Consider the following 19,245-nt stretch of genomic DNA (forward strand, 5'->3'; position numbering starts at 1 on the left):
TTACTCCTTTAAAATATTTCAAACAGATACAGGTCATTTGGTGCTTGAGGGAAGAATCTGCATTTAATTAAAATGCTTTGGAGAAAAACACTATGATGCAGGAAGCACAGGCAAAATGCTCGCCTCTGTTATATCTGTTCTCAGTCCTCCCTCCCCACTGCCTTCCACTAGAATTAAGGGCCCCTCACAACCCATGAAGTGACAGAGACCTCAGCCATGATGTCTGCTGTTTAGCATCAGAGCAAATTGGCATGGTAAGAAGCAATAGGGAAGCAATAGGGAATCCAGACCTGATTTGTGTGTTTTTGTGTGTGTGTGTGTGTTCTTCCCTATTATATAATTATATAATTACAATATAGAAAAGATGCACCTGCTCTCTCGAACACCACACCACCCCATGTTCATTCATTCATTCATTCATTCATTCATTCATTCATTCATTCATTCATTCATTCATTCATTCCAGGTTCCCTTGTCTCATCTATGTATGATTGCCAGACTGCCCTGGTTCCTTACATAAACCTTGTTAATCTAGCTGACAGCCAAGTGTCAGAACTCTTCTAATTTGTGTCATTTTCATATTTGAGGTAGACAATGTAGTGTTAGGGGGGTGTCTTTGCCCAAGGACTCCTATTTGTAAGATAGGTATTAGCTGGATTTCAACTTCAGTCTCCTGTGTCAAAGATGATGCTCTAACTACAATGCTATCCAACCGCTCTTCAAATAGCCAATCAGTCCGATACCGTGATAATAGACAAGGAGTAGACGACAGTGATGGTGATAGATGTAGTGGTGCCAACGTCAGGAAGACGGAGTATTATGAGAATCTGGAAAAGTACCAGACTTGAAAGAAGAATCTAGAGATGATGTGGAAAGTAAAGGCCAAAGTAGTGCCAAGTGGGGGTAGGAGCACTTGAGGCTGTGATTCCTAAACTGGGAGAGTGGCTCCAACAGATCCTAGGAGCAACGACAAGGCTCTCTATCCAGAAGAGTGCAATGTAGGAACAGTGGAGATACTCTGCAGAACCATCAAACTTCCAGGACTTTGGTAGAAAATCTGAGACTGAGCAAGACACAAACTACCCATAAGGGTAGAAGGGGATTTTTTATATAGGACCCATATAAATCAATAAAATTATAAATAATTTTGTAAGCAGGCATTTCCAGTTTTAGACATATACATAAAAAGATTTAGATACTTATCTAAAAGCCTGTTTGAAAATTAGCTCTGTGCCGTGGTTTGTTGAATAAACCAGAATTGGCTGGGTTGGCATAATGCACTTAGTCAACAGTTATGCTTTATAAGCACAATGGCTAGGTTCACACAACAAAGTCACCTATAGCCAAACAAAATCACATGGCTTGGCAATTTTTTTCAGTCTGGGTATCTTTCTCAGGCCTGGACTTCAGGGCTCTGAATCCCCCAGCCAGCATGGCCATCCTGGATAACCTGGGAAGTCACCCCGCTTGAAGAAGGTTGGCTTAATGGGAAGTGGGAACACACTCAGCATCACTGCACGTGCCAGACATGTTTTATTTATTTATTTGTAACATGGCTGCCTATCATATACAATAATCCTAGATGGCTCACATAAAAATCAATAGAACAACAACATAAAATGACTTTATTTCTCACCACACCATCATGATAAGCCACACCGATATTTAGTGGCTCATCCCAATCATAGTCCAGTGTTGGTGGAAGAGACAGGTCTTCAAGCCCTCTAGAAGGCTAAGAGGATGGAGAGGGCAGCTACATCTGAAGAGGAAAGCTGTTCCAAAGGGTTGAAGTGGCTAAGGAGAAGCCACACTTTCAAGATCCCAGCAGGTGACAGTATGAGGGAAGGGATCTGAAGCACACTCACTCTGTCTGACAAGATGGGCAGATACCCTCAAGAACAGACAGTCCTGCAAATAATCTTGTCCTATGCCATCTAGGGTTGTAAAGGCGATATCCAGCATTTGTACTGCATCTGGAATTCTATGGGGAGTAAGTGCAACGCATACAACAATAATCTAAGCTGGGTAAACTATGAGATGTCCATCGTTGCTCACATCACTGCATCGTGGACTAGAGAGAGGCTTCACTTTCTCAGGGTCTTGCGGAAGAACAGGGTAGAACAACAGCTAATGACCCTCTTTTACCGGTCTACTATAGAGAGCGTCCTCTTGTATGGTATTGTGGTTTGGTATGCTGGTCTGACAGCCGCGGACAGGAAGGTATTACAGAGGGTAGTGAGCACAGCACAAGACATTGTGGGTTGTTCCCTGACACCACTGGATGACATCGCCAGGGCTCGTTGCCTTGGAAGAGTGAGGAAGATTCTCAGGGATGACTCACACCCTGGACGGTATCTCTTTACTCTCCTACCATCCGGTAGGAGATATAGGAATATAGCCAGCCGTACCAACAGGCTGAAAAATAGCTTTTATCTGTGGGCTATTAGGCTTTTAAATGAGACATAATCTTATGCAGAATTGACTTGGGAGGCCGGTGTGTGGTGTAGTTGGTTCACATGGTGTGGTAGGATGGAGGGTTTGTTGTCACTGTGTGTTGGGGGGAGAGAGCATGGGGGGAGGCTCAGCTAATCTCAATGTACACATGTTGTACTTTGACAATAAAGGTTTATTATTATGTAGCTTCTGGTTGACCTTTCAAGGGCAGCTCCAAATAAATAATCCAAATGATAGCTGACTAAGGTGACTGTTACTATAAGCAAGTTTCCCCCCCACCACCACCACCCAGGCTAGGAATAGATGCAATTGGTGCAAAAATAAAATAAATTTGGGCAAAGGCTCCCCTGGCCATGGCTGCAATCTGCTTTTTAAGTGAATACAGGAGAACCCCCAGGTTGCACACCAACCCTGCCAGGAAAGTGTTATCCCTCCACAGTCAAAGAGGTCACCTTTCCAGACCCTTTGGGATCAAAGCCATTCTGTCTTTCTAGAACTGAGCAGCAGCTGGTTTGTCCCCATCCAAACCCTCACAGCCTTGAGGCACTGGGTAAGCACTTAAACAGCATCCACCTGCTCAGTATTTTTTATTATTTTAATCCCATTTATATCCCGCCCTTCTCCGAAGACTCAGGGTGGCTTACAATTTAAAGCACAAATCAAATGTGCTTAGCAATAGCCTTCATTCTATGTATACGCCTGCTTATTAGGGCTTTCACCACCACCCCAAGCGGCATTATTACAAAGTCAGCTTATTGCCCCCAACAATCTGGGTCCTCATTTTACCTACCTCGGAAGGATGGAAGGCTGAGTCAACCTTGAGCCTGGTGGGATGTGAACCTGCACTAATTGCAGGCAGCTGGTGTTACTTAAGGAGGCATTAGTATGAGGTGGAGATGCATAATTATTATCTGTATACCGATTATTCCACACCCCAGGATGTCAAATGCTGTCATCTAGTAGTGTTATGTAGATATTAAATTATATACATGTTGGTTGTGATACATTCTTGTAGTTGTGGCTTGGGTTTTAGATAGCACTTATATTCGTGTGTGCAAAATGGAGAAAAGGAAGATTCCATTGGAGGAAAACAGTACAAGTTTTAAAAGGAAAAGTTAGAGTAAAAATGTGATGCGATTGAAGAACATGAACATGGTCAAAGCAACCCTATGACAAGATGGAGTATCTGAATCTATAGTAAAAAAAATAGTTTTTACTTGTTTTTGATAAATATTAACCATAAATATAAATTAAAAGTATATTTTCCTTTCTTTTAATGTTTCCTTTATATACATATAAATTTATGTATAAAAATATCCATTACCTATTTCCATTCAGCTGGAAGCAGTTACCATATTTTCTGTAGAAATGTCTCTTGAATAGTGTAAATTTAAATAATGCAACCATTAACTACACTAATCAAGAACCTGTAACAGGCAATGGTATCAAAAGTTGATAAAAGATCCAGGAGAGCCAGTAAGGACATCACTACCATCCCAAGCCCATCAGAGTTGATCCACAAGCGCAACCAATGCCATCTCATAACTACAGCCTGGCATGACTCCAAGCTGAAAAGAGTCTAGATCAATGATGGTGAAACCTTTGGGCTTGTCATATCAAAAATTCAGAAAATGCCTCATTTGACTTTGCTGGCATGTCACCCCTTCCCTGAACAAAAAAGAAATGATTCTCTATACTCCTTTCATCTAGGCCCCTTTGAATAGTGGCATTCAGTAGCAATGCTGAGGCTGGGCCTTAAGTACGGGTCCAGGCCTTGACTTCAGTTCTAGCACCACAATTGCCACTCAAAAAGGCTGCCACATACCATTCTCCAGAGTGATTGCCCTCATGGTCACCCACTTTTCAGAAGGTGTTCTGTTGAAAGGCCCTGCAGCCTACTGAAGGCTGTTGTGGGTCACATGAGGCCTTTGTTCTTCAACTGGATTCTAAGAATGCTCTTCCATAACCTCTGCACCCTCTCAACAAGTTCCTTTTAAAAGGGAAAGTTGGAAACTAAACAGAAGCTACTCAAGACTTTCAGGTCTCCTGAAAGGAGGGTCTCTAGGATGGTGTCTTGAAAAAGGAGGTGATTATCTCCAAGGCAGGCAAAGCACCTCCTCCCACAAGGAGGCATAAACCACTGCTTGGACCCAGTTGCATGCAGTCTCCGAAAGAACCATGACTAACCAGGAGAGATCCAGACTATAGGCGGCAGAGCGGATTGGACCAAACATATTGCTCATTTCCTCAGTATTGACTTGCTCAAACTCCTCTCACATAATCAGGCTAGGCTAGGGCTATGCCTTGGTCACTTCCACAGGATCTGCGCAATTAGATTTGGACTCAGAGTGAAGTTGAGCAGCTTTGTCTGACAAATGGCTAAAATCGTCCTCCCAGAGGCTCTATAAGGGCTCATCCAGACTCCTTACCCATTAATTACTTACAGCACCAGAAATCCTTCCCTAATTGCTACAGTGAGCCCAAGTGGCAGGATGATCATTTCAGGCGTCAGTAAAGGAAGTTTACACTAATGAGGGTTAAATATCTAGTAAATTTCAGGCACCTTGCTGACACAAAAAAGGGAAATAATCAGGGCTTTTTTTCTCATAGAACTCTCAGAACGGAGTTCCAGCACCTTTTTTGGATGGAACCTTGTAGGGTAGACAAGGCAGGTTGTATGACATGTGTGAGTTCCAGCACCTTTTTCTTTTACAAAAAAAGCCCTGGAAATAATCAGCTAATTTATTAATTTTTATTTCAATGTTATTACTTGAAAGGCAACTCAAGCTAGCAAACATATATAATGCACAACATCAGGGAGGTAGGCTGGACTGAGAGAGAATGTCTGGCCTAAAATCACTCAGCCAGTTTTCATGCCTGAGGTGGGACTAGAACCACAGTGTCCTGGTTTCTAGGCCAGAATTTTAACTACTACCCCAAAGTGGCTCTCATTAGCATTAGACAGAAAGTTAGTTATTTCACTACTTGCTAGAGTAAATAGGAAGAGTTAGTTTGTCTAAGTAACCTCTCTTCCAGGTGTTAATTGAAAATGGGAGTCATTTACAGTCCAAGGAAGTAGGGCAAAATCAGTGGTTGACATAGAAACTGGTGGTTGCCTAATTTAGATAAGGCCTCTGCTTATACAATTTTTCCAGTGGTTAGAGGAATAAATGTTTGAAATACTGTTTACTTGGGAATTCCAGCATAACTCTTCTGCTACTTCTATTTTTGTATCCAGAAAATTTTTCTTAAACTGGATCTCATCTGAAGCACATAGGAAATTCAGGTTTAAAACTTGACATACAATGATCTTTTTTTCATAGATAAACCCTGATAATGGGCAGGTGTTTATTTAAAAAGACAAAACAAAAAGTACCTGTCCATTAAGAATAGGAGGGCTAGAAATGGAAAGCTCTGAAGTTGTGCCCCACAGGTATTTGCAAACTTTTAATTAGAACTCATTTTATTGCTGACCTGAATAATGATGAAAGTTACCTCTATAAATTATCAGACCTGACCACTGTGGGATCTGTTGTGACCAACAAATGCACTTCATTGTACTTGTGTCCTAAAATCTTTCTCTGTTCCTACAGTGATAGTCAGTGCTTTTTTTGTAAAAGAAAAATGTGCCGGAACTCACACATGTTATACAACCCGCCTTGCCTACCCTACAAGGTTCCATCCAAAAAAGGTGCCAGAACTCCGTTCTGAGCGTTCTATGACAAAAAAAGTCCTGGTGATAGTACAAAAAAATCAACCTGAAGAAGTCAGAATAGAAGCAGTAGAAATATACATCAAGAATCCAACTGATAATGATATAAATCATTAGAGGAGTTAAGACAAGAAAACATAAGTTACTCTTGGTTTCAATATACCCAATTGAAAGCTAGGTGGAAGTCAGATCAAAAGGTTGGCATCACAATTACAGATCAAAATTTAGTAAAACAAATTAGAGATTTAAATTGTGCACATATAAAGAGGATATATAATGCTTTAATTGAATTGGATTCGGAAACGGAACTGGTTAAAGACTGTATGATAAAGTGGTCACAAAATATTCAGGAACCAATTTCATTGGACACCTGGGAGATAATTTGGGTTAGAAATGTTAAATTTACTCAGGCTCAAAACTTAAGAGAAAATTTTTATAAAATGTTTTATAGATGGCATCTGGATCCCAAGAAGTTGCCCAACATGTATCCTAATTTACAGTCTAAATGTTGGAGATGTGGTAGTTTAGAAGCTACCTATTTTCACATGTGGTGAACTTGTAGAAATATAAAAGCTTTTTGGATCAAAATTTGGTGGAACATTCAAAAGATTTTTAAGAGAAAGATAAAGTTTTCTCCGCAATTGTTTTTATTGGGTATTGTTGTAGATTGTGATGTTAAAGAAACTAACTTGATGTTGAACATGATAACAGCAGCACGGTTACTGGTGGGACAATATTGGAAGAAGGATAGTTTGCCCACTATAGAAGAATGGGTGTTTAAAGTTTCGAATCTTGCAGAAATGTCTAAGATTTCTGCTTATTTGAAAGATCATTCACAGGAAAGATATATTTCAGTTTGGAGGAGATGGATAAATTATATTCAGAACAAATATGGGACTAAAAAGTTCCATTTAGCTTATGAGTAGATTTTAGTGGGATATTGTTATTGGTACTTTGTTTGTAGTTATGTTAAAGGGGAGTTAAAGCACATTATGAATTTGGTTAATTGTATATTATGCATAATTTTTATTTAGAATATGATTATTGTAACTATAATCCTGTAGTTAGCTCTGGGAAGTGGGGGGGGGGAGTGGGAGGGTTTGGGGTGGGAGGGATTTGGGGATATATTGTAAAATTTTGTTTTTGTAAAACTCTTTAATAAAAAAAAGAATCCAACTGACCACTAGCTGGCAATTCACATTCTATGAATTCTGTAAATATTTGAAATCTGGAAGATTGACCTCATTCAGCTGCTTGTAAGTTTAAATGTGTACCCCTTAATGCTGAATATTTGTGTATTTTTCTATATAACGTAGGAGGTAGGAGTTATGTTCCTAGAATTTTATTCTACTTTATAACTTAGCAAGATCCTTTGAATATTTTGGACTGTAATTTCCAAAAATTGTAATTAGCAAGTGCAATGAACACCTATATTTCTTGAGAATTTAGTAGTTGTAGACCAATTTTTCTGGAAGGCATCTGGTTGGGGAAAGTTGATCAAGTTGTATTCTCAACACATGGATGGCTGGTCCATAGATGTCCCCCCATCAACAAATGGCAGGTATACAAGATGATCCCTGAAAATATGGACAGTTTGTTAAATAGGATATTAAGCCATTGGCAACAGATGCACTTTTCCACTTTATATTCCTTAATTGTGTTACGTAATTAAATCCTCAAATATTGCACTTGGGATTTTTTTCTCTATAACTTTTATAATACTATCTTATCAAGATCTGCTAGTAAAAATCCAGATTTTTACTGGATTATTTGCTGTCACCTTGCAGTTTTTTGCATCTACAAACATGTTGATAATGTAGCCTTCCGTACATCAGACATCATATGCCCGAGGTTCCTCCTTAGATGTATTTTGATTAAACATCATTCTTCCCAGGGCTAATGTTTTATATGAAGACATCCTGAATTGTTTGCTTCAATGTATTCTTAACAGTGTTGACCTTGTAGCTTTAATGAGCTGTAAATTGTGCCATGTGTCCTAACTCTTTCTCTCCTTTCTTACCTAGCTTTAAAAAAATTATTGATGGAAATTAGCTATTGTGGTTTGACTTCTCTGATTAACTCTGACTGCCAATAAGAGTTTCATTCTACCTTGTCTTTTCTGCTTTTTCAAAATAATAAAAGCAGGTGGCTCAATAGTTGAAAAAAACTTGGAATCCATTCCACCTGGTACAACTGATCCAGCTGCCTTTCTCTAGCCAAATAGCATGCTATTATCTGTGGAAAATCACCTTGAATTAGGAAGAACTTCATGCTTCCACTTTTCTGGTTGCAAATCTGCTCACTTTGTTTGGATCTTTACATGCTTCAAAGAAAATGCATTCAATAAAATCCTCTCCTTTAATATTATTTTGAGCTGTAATTTAAATCCAGAATGAGATGTTGTCTCCTATCCACCTGGATTATTTTTGTTCTTGTGGCTTGTAATTAATGGTGTCTGCAGGCTGTCCAGAGCCACTTTGCATGAGTTGGTCAGGTAAATAAATTTGATTAATAAATAAACCTCTAATTCAGTGGGTTAATTACAAGCAGGATCTAAACTCATCAGGAAAAATGAATAATTACTTTCTGAGTGGGGATGTGTAGACCCTCTGCACCTGTAGGTGGGTCCTTAATGAAGCTGGATCTTTTTGGAGACTTGCACGGTAGCTGTTCGATCCCAGGAAGATACAATTTTGAGGAAAAATGTACTAGTAATTTCTTAAACATTAATTTTGTATGCCTCTTATTTATTAATTTCATTATTATTTATTGTATGGCATATACATGGACAACAGTATATATATATTAACATTTCACGTGGATAGTAAAGCACAATAAAATATAAATGTTAAAAAGATCTATGTTCAGATACCTAGGCTGTTGAACCATTGAAGCACAGCATCATTTATATTTTAAAAAATCAGATTCTGGACTGGTATATTTATTTAGTGTATGACATCTACAGAGTTCATGCAATCACTGATATACAATACTAATAAAACCCATTATACATAGACACAAATATGTTCAAATAAATTATCAGCAAATATATATCTCTATATAAAGTATGTGGACAATACAATGTACAAGGTATGCCCCTACTTTCAATGATTCTGGTCAACTGACCAATGTCAAAGGAATTACAATAAAATCCATAAAAGATAAAAAATAAAACAAAAGGCCTTGGTAAAGAGTCATGTTTTCACAGCTCTTCTAAAAAGCAGCAAAGTGTGTCCCCAAAGTGCATTGACTTGAAAGGTGACATATAAGATTTAAATTTTGTGTCCTTCATTCAGTGTCCATCAGAGAGCCACAATGACATCAAAATGATGATATGGGTTGATGATGTCATAATATTTTTATCCCCTATGTCATGGATGTCCAACTCGCCATGTCATGTGACGTCTTGTGACATCTCGCAACTTTTTTGTGCATTGCTGGAGCTGGGGTGGGCGTGGCTACGGTATGATGCAACTGGCCTGCGGACTGGCAATTTGACACCCCTGCCCTATGTACATGAAGGAAGTCCCATCCAGTATGGCTTTACCAGGAACCCTGTCTATTGTATTTTTTAAATCAATTTATATGGCTACCCACTTGCCAAAGGGAATCTGGACAACATAGCAATATATTAAAAACAACATAATCAACAACAAAATAAATATGCAATCCTGAAATTAAATCATTACATGCAGGACTTTATAAGTGATACTCATTACTTTGAATTTTACTCAGAAATCTATTGAGAACCAGTGCAGTTCTTGAAGTACAGCAGTAGTGCCATATTAATGTAGTCTGTTTGCCTGTAATTACCCATGCCACTGCATTCTGGACCAGAATAACAGAGTTTTAAGGGACCTTGGAGGTCTTCTAGTCCAACCCCCTGCTCAGGCAGGAAACCCTACCTCATTTCAGACAAATGGCTGTCCAATATCTTCTTAAAAACTTTCAGTATTGGAACACCCACAACTTCTGGAGACAAGTTATTCCACTGATTAATTGTTCTAACTGTCAGGAAATTTCTCCTTAGTTCTAGGTTGCTTTTCTCTTTGATTAGTTTCCATCCATTTCTTCTTGTCCTGCCTTAAGGCACTTTGGAGAATAGCTTGACTCCCTCTTCTTTGTGGCAACCTCTGAGATAGTGGAACACTGCTACCATGTCTCCCCTTGTCCTTCTCTCAATTAAAATAGACTTACCCAATTCCAGCAGCTGTTCCTTATATGTTTTAGCCTCCAGTTCCCCAATTATCTTTGTTGCTCTTCTCTGTACTCTTTCTAGAGTCTCAAACATCTTTTTGGCAGTCAAAACTGGATGCAGTATTCCAAGTTTGATCTTACCAAGGCATTATAATAGATGGTTTTGCAGTAAACCAACTGGTAAGTAATTAAAGGATGCATAATCCTGATCAGAGCCTCCTAGTCTAGAAATGGGTATAATTGATATCCCAGTTGAAATTGTGCACATCTGCCACCTGCTTCCTGAGCAGAAGTTGTGAGTCCAAGAGGACTCCCCCACCCACCCTGCATTTGCTCCTGCTAAGTTGTCATTTGTTAAGTAATTAAGTTCCATTTTGTGTGTGCTCTTTATACAATTTGATTGATACATGAAGCTCTTTTCTTTCACATCCAATACCTTGTATTCTTTCAGATATTACTCTTCACTTAAGGAAACCAGTAAATCAAAGAAATTAAAGCGAATAGTGGCAAACTAGTTTATTTTCAAGAACTGTAATGGATTTTTTGTTAACCTTTTAGAGGCTAAGGTGGGATATGGGGATTTTTATTTATCTTTATTTATTTTCTTTCCTCCTTTACTATTTTATTAGATAAATCAAAGTGGCAATCATATCGAATACCCCTTTCTCCTCCTGTTTTCCCAGCAACAGATCTATAAGTTGAATTGGACTGAGACAGAATGATTGACCCCAAGTCACCCAGCAGACTTTCATGTTTAAGAAGGGACTAGAATAAAAGTCTTCTGGTTTCTAGTCTAGTGCTTTAACCACTACACAAAACTGTCTCTATCAACAAAGATGATTAGGGGACTGGAGGCTAAAACATCTAAGGAATGGTTGCTGGAATAGACCGTGTCTAGTTTAATGAAGAGAAGGATGAGGTGGGGATGTTAAGTCGTGGGCTCTGGTGAGCAGGAATGAAGACACAAGGCGGAGTACAGAGAAACTCATTCTTTTATTCTTGCTGGAACTGTACTTGAGCTTGGGCCGCACCCAGCCACAATATATAGCCTAGCCCTAAGGTAGCAGCCAATAGGTTTGAACCCGTGCTTGCCCCCTGGGGCTGACCAATTGCAGGACTGGAGACAGCCTGTCTGGGTTGCTGGAGAGCCATTAACTCTCCAGCAACGCATGTGGTGTAGTATCACAAGCCCAATACATACAGGGGATAGCAGTGTTCCACTATCTCAGGGGCTGCCACAAAGAGGAGGGACTCAAGCTATTCTCCAAAGTGCCCAAAGCCAGGACTAGAAGCAATGGATGGAATTGGGTATGTCTAGTTTAATGAAGAGACGGACGAGGGGGGACATGATAGCAGTCTTCCAATATCTCAGGGGCTGCTATTAGTCAAGCTATTTTCCAAAGCGCCCAAAGGCAGGACAAGAACCAACGGATGGAAACTAACCAAAGAGAGAAGCAACCTAGAACTAAGGAGAAACTTCCTGACAGTTAGAACAATTAACCAGTGGAACAACCTGCCTCCAGAAGCAGTGAATGCTCCAACACTGGAAGTTTTTAAGAAGAGACTGGGCAGCCATTTGTCTGAAATGGTATAGGGTTTCCTGCCTGAGCAGGGGGTTGGACTAGATGACCTCCAAGGTCCTTTCCAACTTTATTGTTATTGTTTATTGTTATTATCTTTCTTCTGTGAACTACATGTAATGTCTGCAGCCATTGGTTCTGATATCCAAACAGCTGAGGACCTGTATGCAGTAGGAGCATTTTGGTCAACAAATACGTTAGCGATTTTCTAAATGCACTTTCTGGGGAAAACATTCATTCATATCATCCCCACAATCTGAAGTTACTAAAAAATCAACCGTAACAAAGCGATAAAACCTCTTATGATAGAAAACTATGTTTTCTCCTCAAGTTTTAGTAAAGTTTGCATTGAGGGCTTGCTTTAAAAAAAATGGTGGAAGCACATTCTCTGAAGCTAAGCTTAGAAAAAAATTACCTGCAAAGCAACATGTCACAAGCTATCTAAATCAATATTTCTCAACCTTGGTGTGCTGGTTGGGGAATTTTGGGAATTAAAATCCATGCATGGTTGCCATGTTTGAAAAACATTGGCCTAAATGATCTGTCAATGCTCTCAGTGGAGAATGTGTGTGTCAGAAAATGGATTTTTTATTGTATTTGTATATTCTATTTAAAAACTCTATCCTCATAGAGCGATCCTCTACATAGAAGGTATAGGCGTAAACAAGAGATAGGATACAGTGGCATACTAGAGAGCTCAGTATGTTTGCTTATCCTCAACTTGCTTACAAATCCTCCCATATTCAAGTTAACATCTGAACGAGTTCACTTCCTTGCCAATTGTTTTGCCTCTCTAAAGCACTCTTGCTGGAAATCTTATGTAGCAAAATTAAATGGTTTCCTTACTGAGGATTTCTAATCTGTTCCTAATCTCCACATTAGGCAAAGATGCCCATGATGTGGTGGAGAAGTGACAAAATGTATATATATCATAATGTCATGTCACAAACTTCATTCCATGTATCTGATGCAGCATCACAGTGCAAATCTATAAGGACAGAGCTTGAGTTGTAGCATCATGACACACACATCAGTATTTTGGCATCATCTGGTTTAGGAACAGATGGTTATGAGAGCAAGTTTTATGTGCTTGATTTGTTGACTTGGTGAGGTTCTGTGTGTTTAGAAATGTGAAACTCTGTCTAAACTGACTGATTTGACACCTACATTTAAGAATTTAGGTTTCATCAGTTTTGCTGCAGAAATCCAGTATCTATTATATTTTCTTCTAATTTATACATGTTCCCTACTGAATATATATAAAATATACTCATTTGTATACCTGTTGCTCTGTAATGTATAGCTTTTTATAAACAGCATTCCCATTGGTATACCTTTGCATAGGGTTTCTGAGCTTAAGAAATATTCCAGAACAGAATGTCTAGTTGTATCTTAATTGATTCCATTTTGGTGGGTCACACAATTTTTTTCTTGGAGAAGCAGAGGCAGCAGGAAACCTCCATCTCATCACAGTGAATAGGTTCACAGGAATATTGCCACAGCTTTTAATTTCTATCAGAAATGTACAGGAAATCTACAGAACTAAATGAGACCCTTCAGATCAAACGCTGGATGAAGTCCAAAAGGCATTCGGTTTTGTTCCTCAGTGTGATATGGCATTGTTCTTTGGAGATAAAAGTAAAGGGGAAATCAGTGTGGATCAATTTATGGGTAGAAGCAATTCAGATGAGCTTCTGCACAGTCTCACAATGTGCAGCTGTGTAACTTCAAAGTGTAGAGGTCCTTCACACAAGGGGTACTTGGAAAGTATTCCTGATCTTCAGTGGAGAAGCTCAACATGAATAAATTCACATGTGCCTTTTTTCATGTGCATGGCTGATGCTTAATACAACCCCAAGTATGTCAAAGATCCTATTCCCATTCAAAGTGCAGAACTTTTCTTAAGCAAATCTGCAATAAATGGTATATGCTTGTATCGATTTCTCCAAATATATTGCTTTCATGCATTCTAAATGTAAATGATATACTTTAATGTGTTAGTATTACTATGGAGAATTTAATATACTTTTCTACTCATGGAAGTACACTGCAAAGTTGAGAGAAATGCAGATCTGAAAAGCTCATTTTTTATTTTTATTTAGCTCCGAAAATGAGATGCCAAGTAAGCTTGAATTCTAATGTAAAGTAAATGAATTTTGCCTCTGTGTCTACTTGACAGAGGGAGCTGGGCCAGCATGTATATGTTTACTTCCAGTTTACAGAGAAAAATTTAGAGACAGAAGGAAGCAAGAAACAAAAACACTAAAGTGAAGCAGAAGCCAAATGCATGCATGCAATTTATTGAAAATATAGAAGGAAGCTTGGAGAGCTTAATAAGGAGCAAAATATAGCAACAACGTAGATATTAAAGATATATGTCCTTTGCAACTAATCCTTAATCAGAATAGTAATGCATGCATTGAACTATGTATGGCAAAGCACACTTAATTAAAAAGATGCAACAGAATTTCACGCTACGATGAGGAAACTTTCTAAAGTGTTATTTGGATTCAAATTTCTACTAATCTTTTTTGACAGAAACTTGGCTTTTACCAGTGACATCTGAATACAGAAGCAGAGAATCTGCCCGCATCATTCTCTTCATCCCAAGATTTCATAATTTCAATTCTGAATTCAGAATACATATTTTTAAATAAAGGCGTTTTAACAATACGGGACAATGAATGTGATCCCCACCCCCAATCTAATGGCAAGTCTAGCTGTAACAGGGGAAAAAAAAAATCAAAGGAGGTATTCCCCTGTGAAAATGGGCGCAAAGAAGTCAAGAGAAGAGATCAGTGTTAAAATGTGTATATGGTAAATCTCATCCTTGACATGGGGGAAGGGAGGGGCAAGGGAAAGAAATGTTATTTGCAATCCCATCTTGGACAGTTAATATGTGGCTTCCCTTTCTGAAATGCTTTGCTAGGCACCAAGGGCAAAAAGGAAATCAAAAACTAAAATAAAATCCCTAATTCAAAAACAGGAAAAAATAAAAATAAAATATTCCCAGTGTAAACTGGGGAAAAAGGAGCATACATGGTTGGAGACTGCTTGAAGAGTCTTAAAGACAGAAAACCCCGGCCATTACATGCTGAAGCAATCTACAGTAAGCTATCTCAAGTAAATATAAGGTCCTGCTATTTCTTTCCCATGGGGTGGGCAATCCAGAGGCCCTGTGAAGCCCCCAGATGCCTAGGCATGCCCCCCTCAGAGCCTATTCATCATTTTTCAGCTCTTTTCAGCCATTCAGCTGATTAATCGAGCAATTGATCAAGACTGGTTCTGGGGAAGGAAAGGAATGGCAGAAATGGAGGGGTTCTCAATTTTCCCTTTGAGAGGATTGATTCTGAATCTGCTCTGCATCAGCCCCACCCATTCATTTGCCATGGCCATACCCAATTCCTGAGGCTGGCTCCTGGCACACCCCAAACCCTCAATATGGTCTTAGTCTAGAGCATGGCTGTTCTCAGCCATGCATTTAATGATTCATGCATCTGTCTCCACATGAAGTTCCTTCTTCCCAGCCCCTGGGATTTAGTACATAAATTTTCTGACTGACGAACTGACTGATGTGACTTGGACATTTCTAAGCCCAGAGCTGCTCTCACCACGGGAAGCCCCAAACACAGCTCCCGAGATGCCTCCAGCCCCAGAACTATGCCCTCCCTTGCCAGACCCTCCAGAAAGATAGGTGGCTCCTACACTGTGGTGTATTCCACTATGGTGACTATCTGCAGAAAGGCCTGAGTTATGTCCGCCACCTCCAGAGGTCATTACATGCTTGGTGGAAACATTGGCTGTGTAGCCACCACTGCTGGCACTAACCCCTCCTGCAGTTCCCAACCCAGCCCCATGTACCATCCCATGATTGACTCCAGCTGCCATGCCTCCTGAGCCTCCTGCAGTCCTGGGGCCCATAGTGTGGATACAAGGTGCACTCCCAGTAGTAAAGCCTTCTCCTGTGCCATTAAAGTTCCCATGATTGTGTTCCATGCCTCTTCCTGCAGCAGCACCGTAGGCCACTCCGGCTCCCATTCCAGGGGGACCCTCACCCACTGGGTAGCCTCCACTAAACATTGCTGTAAAGGTGGCAAACAAGAGAGGTTCTGTTACTTTGATGGCAGGCTTGAAAATATCAAGCACACAATATTTGGTCACGCATTTTTAAGTGGGGGGGAGGAATGTTCAATATACTCACCAACACTGACAGGGTTGCCTGTGTAAATCCTGTTAGGATGAGAAAAGTGAAAATTAGAAGCATAAGTGCAGGGTGGCTATACAAGACCATATTCTTAAAAGACCCCATATTTCAAAAGCAAACATTTTGCATTCTTCGTCTATAGACAGTACTATATTCACTGTCATAATGGTCAGCACCACTGTTTAAATAGGATGTTCTGGCTTGTGGCTAGCACATCTGGACTGCAGAAATCCTTGTGGTCCTTAAATGGAAGCAAAGTCACATTTTTCTGCCATCTCATGTTGCCTGGATTTTGGTATCTCAGTCCTGATGATGCACAGAAAGGTGGGTGAAGGGATCCTAAGTGTCATGGCTCCTTCGGATTCCAGTTTGGAGGAGGAGGAGGAGGAGTTGGAACCAGGAGCATCCAATGGGGATGGCATGTCTACCCTGGAATGACTGGAGGGGCCAGGGGCTAAGGATTATGCTGTCCCAGGACCCTCCGGCATTGGGGGAGGTGGTTGACCAGATGGAGATCTGCCTGCCCTCACAAATGCAGAGGAGGATCAGCTGTAGACAGGCAATGGTGAAGAGAGGCAACAGATCAGCTGCCTCCTCCACCTGATCCAAGGGCACAGAGAGTGGAGCAGAGGCAAGCTCAAAGGAGGTTTGTGAGGCTGCTGGTTAGCAGGCCACCCCACCCCTCCTTACAAAAAACACCTGGGTTGAGCTGATTTAATTAGAGGCTGGGGGAGGATGTCTTTGTCAGGAACAATTGTTTGCTTTGCACGCACTTCCCCAACCATTGTAAACCTTGATTTTGGATCGTGTTTCTGCCCTGTGGACTTTGAACCTTGTTTGTGGACTCCGGACTTTGCCCTGCGGACTTTGAAACCTTGTTTATGAACTACAGACTTCCTTCCTGCCTTGTGAATCTGCTCTGATGAATATTGCATTTAGTTTGTGGGACTGTGTGGCATTGACTGTGGGTGGCTGCCTTCGGGAAAGTTTGGGGTGGAATGTAATATGTAAGAATATGTAAGAAATGAATGAAATGGGACAGGAGAGTTATTTCCAGTTGCCTCACAACCTACTTATCCAACTGTCCATGTGTTGGGAGAACATTTATTGATCAGCCTTCCCGAGCCTGATTACCTCTAGAACAGATAGTCTGCAGCTTCCCAAGCTCTCAACAAAAAAAAATGTGGTCTCTCTGGTAGAGAATTATGGAATTGTAATCTAAAACACCGAGAAGTTATGAAGAAGAGTCTATCCTATGTACATAGACTCTACCTCCATCCTTATGCAGAAACATGCACAAATATTGAGCATTATGTAAAATAATTATATTAATAATGAAAACATCTGCACACTACTTGAACACCATTAGCATTGAAAAAAAATCACTGTCAGTCAATTGCAAAAGGCAGCTTTACTTGGAACAAGTTACACCTTGCTACAATAACTTTAACACCCTCAAACAACATCTGCCTACCCCAGGTCCTTGGGAAAGACTCAATAGGTGGATAAAAATGCCAAATCCAATCTAAAACATCTGGCTGCATGTGCAACCGACATAATAAAGCTTATGAAAAACTGAAGGAGGTGAATCAGTCTTCCCAGGGTTTCAAAAATCTAAAGAACTCTTTGCTGCCATCTAGTAGCTCAGTAGATTCTTGTGCTACATATCTGATTTCCGTACAGAAAAAGTAGAATATAGTGTCCAGGTGTTGCAAAGAATAACACCTTTCAGAAATCACGTCTTCCTGCTGATTCTGGAAAGAGGTCTCCCAGTAAAAACTAACTTATATTCTGAGGATGGGTATGTAAGGGCACTTTTTTCCAATATTCAATTCTTTATTTTAGAATTATACAGTACATTATTCCCAACCTCACCCAATCTATCAAACCACCAACACTGGTGATTCATTGGATATCTTTCCTTCCATAAATATAGTATATTGCCAATCTGATGCCTTCCTTTTTAGTCTAGCATTCAAAATGCCAGTTTCCCACATTTAGCATCTTTTATAACAGAAATGTATAACATAACAATCTAAGGTTTGGGTGTTTAGCTTTCCAATTTTTCTTTTTTTTTATTGAAAAGTTTTACAGTACATTTTATCTTTAACAATCCCCCTCCCTCCACCCCTACCTAACCCTCCCTATCCCTCCCCCCCATTCACCCCCCCGACTTCCCAGAGCTAAGTACAAGGTATAAAAACAAAGAACAATCATAAACATCCATATGCTAAAAACAATAAACTATTAACTCTATCGCCCTCTAGCTTATATAAAATGACTACAAGCAATACTAATGTTACATATAAAAAGAAAAAAAAAGAAAAAAGAAAAGGAAACTTATGCCTTCCAATTTTTCTTGACTATTGACCATATTGATTAGGATGAATGGCAACCCAACAATATCTAGAAAACCACAGATTGTTACCTCTTACGATAGCTGGGCATTGCAAATATGTGTTTTTATATTTTTCTAAATATATTTAAAAGTGCACCTCACCTGCTCTCTTCTCCTTCCAGCAGTGCCTTATAGGTAGCAATTTCAATATCTAGAGCCAGCTTAGTGTTTAGCAGGTCTTGGTAATCACGGAGCAGGCTTGCCAGTTTATCTTTTGACTGCTGGTAGGCTGTCTGCAGCTCAACATGCTTAGCTCGAGCATCTTTTAGGGCAATGTCGCCACGTTGCTCAGAGTCACAAATGGCTGACTGAAGACTGGCAACCTAGGATCAGGAGAAGAAAAGCTTAAGGATACGTAGTGTCAACTGATTAAGGCAGTGTGAAACAGAGTTATGTTGAATCTGATCCATGATGGCTGTCTGTAGTGTTGAAGAAATTATCTAAAGGAGCCATTTTCTTTCCTCTCAGCTAATTAAATTGGTCAGGGATGTTGGTAGAATCAAAAGCAGATAGAGAAGACACATGGAACAAGTAGGGAAGTTACTTGGACTCTGAGAAATAAGAGAAACCACACATTGAACATGTGAGAATCCACCATGTTATCTGCTCTATGATACTTCCTCTATGATACCTGTGCCCCAAAGTCACAATATTGTACATTCTCTCTACCCACCCTACTTCCATCGCTACTCAGTCTGCT

General features: G+C 39.9%; 1 protein-coding gene across 1 annotated transcript in view; it reads right to left on the reverse strand.

Annotated features, from left to right (window-relative positions):
• Positions 1-731: 731 nt before the first annotated feature.
• LOC310633419 (keratin, type II cytoskeletal 75-like) overlaps positions 732-19,245 on the reverse strand; it is a gene marked incomplete at both ends in the record, with an annotated part of 50,874 nt that continues 32,360 nt past the window's right edge. Inside the window, 6 exons of the mRNA XM_083351124.1 lie at positions 732-827; positions 1,637-1,732; positions 5,645-5,718; positions 15,555-16,025; positions 16,145-16,173; positions 18,648-18,868. Of these exons, the coding sequence (XP_083207250.1) occupies positions 732-827; positions 1,637-1,732; positions 5,645-5,718; positions 15,555-16,025; positions 16,145-16,173; positions 18,648-18,868 (987 nt within the window). The remainder of the gene's footprint in view (positions 828-1,636; positions 1,733-5,644; positions 5,719-15,554; positions 16,026-16,144; positions 16,174-18,647; positions 18,869-19,245) is intronic.

Source organism: Vipera ursinii (assembly GCF_947247035.1).
Source record: "Vipera ursinii genome assembly, chromosome: 2".
NCBI lineage: Eukaryota > Metazoa > Chordata > Lepidosauria > Squamata > Viperidae > Vipera > Vipera ursinii.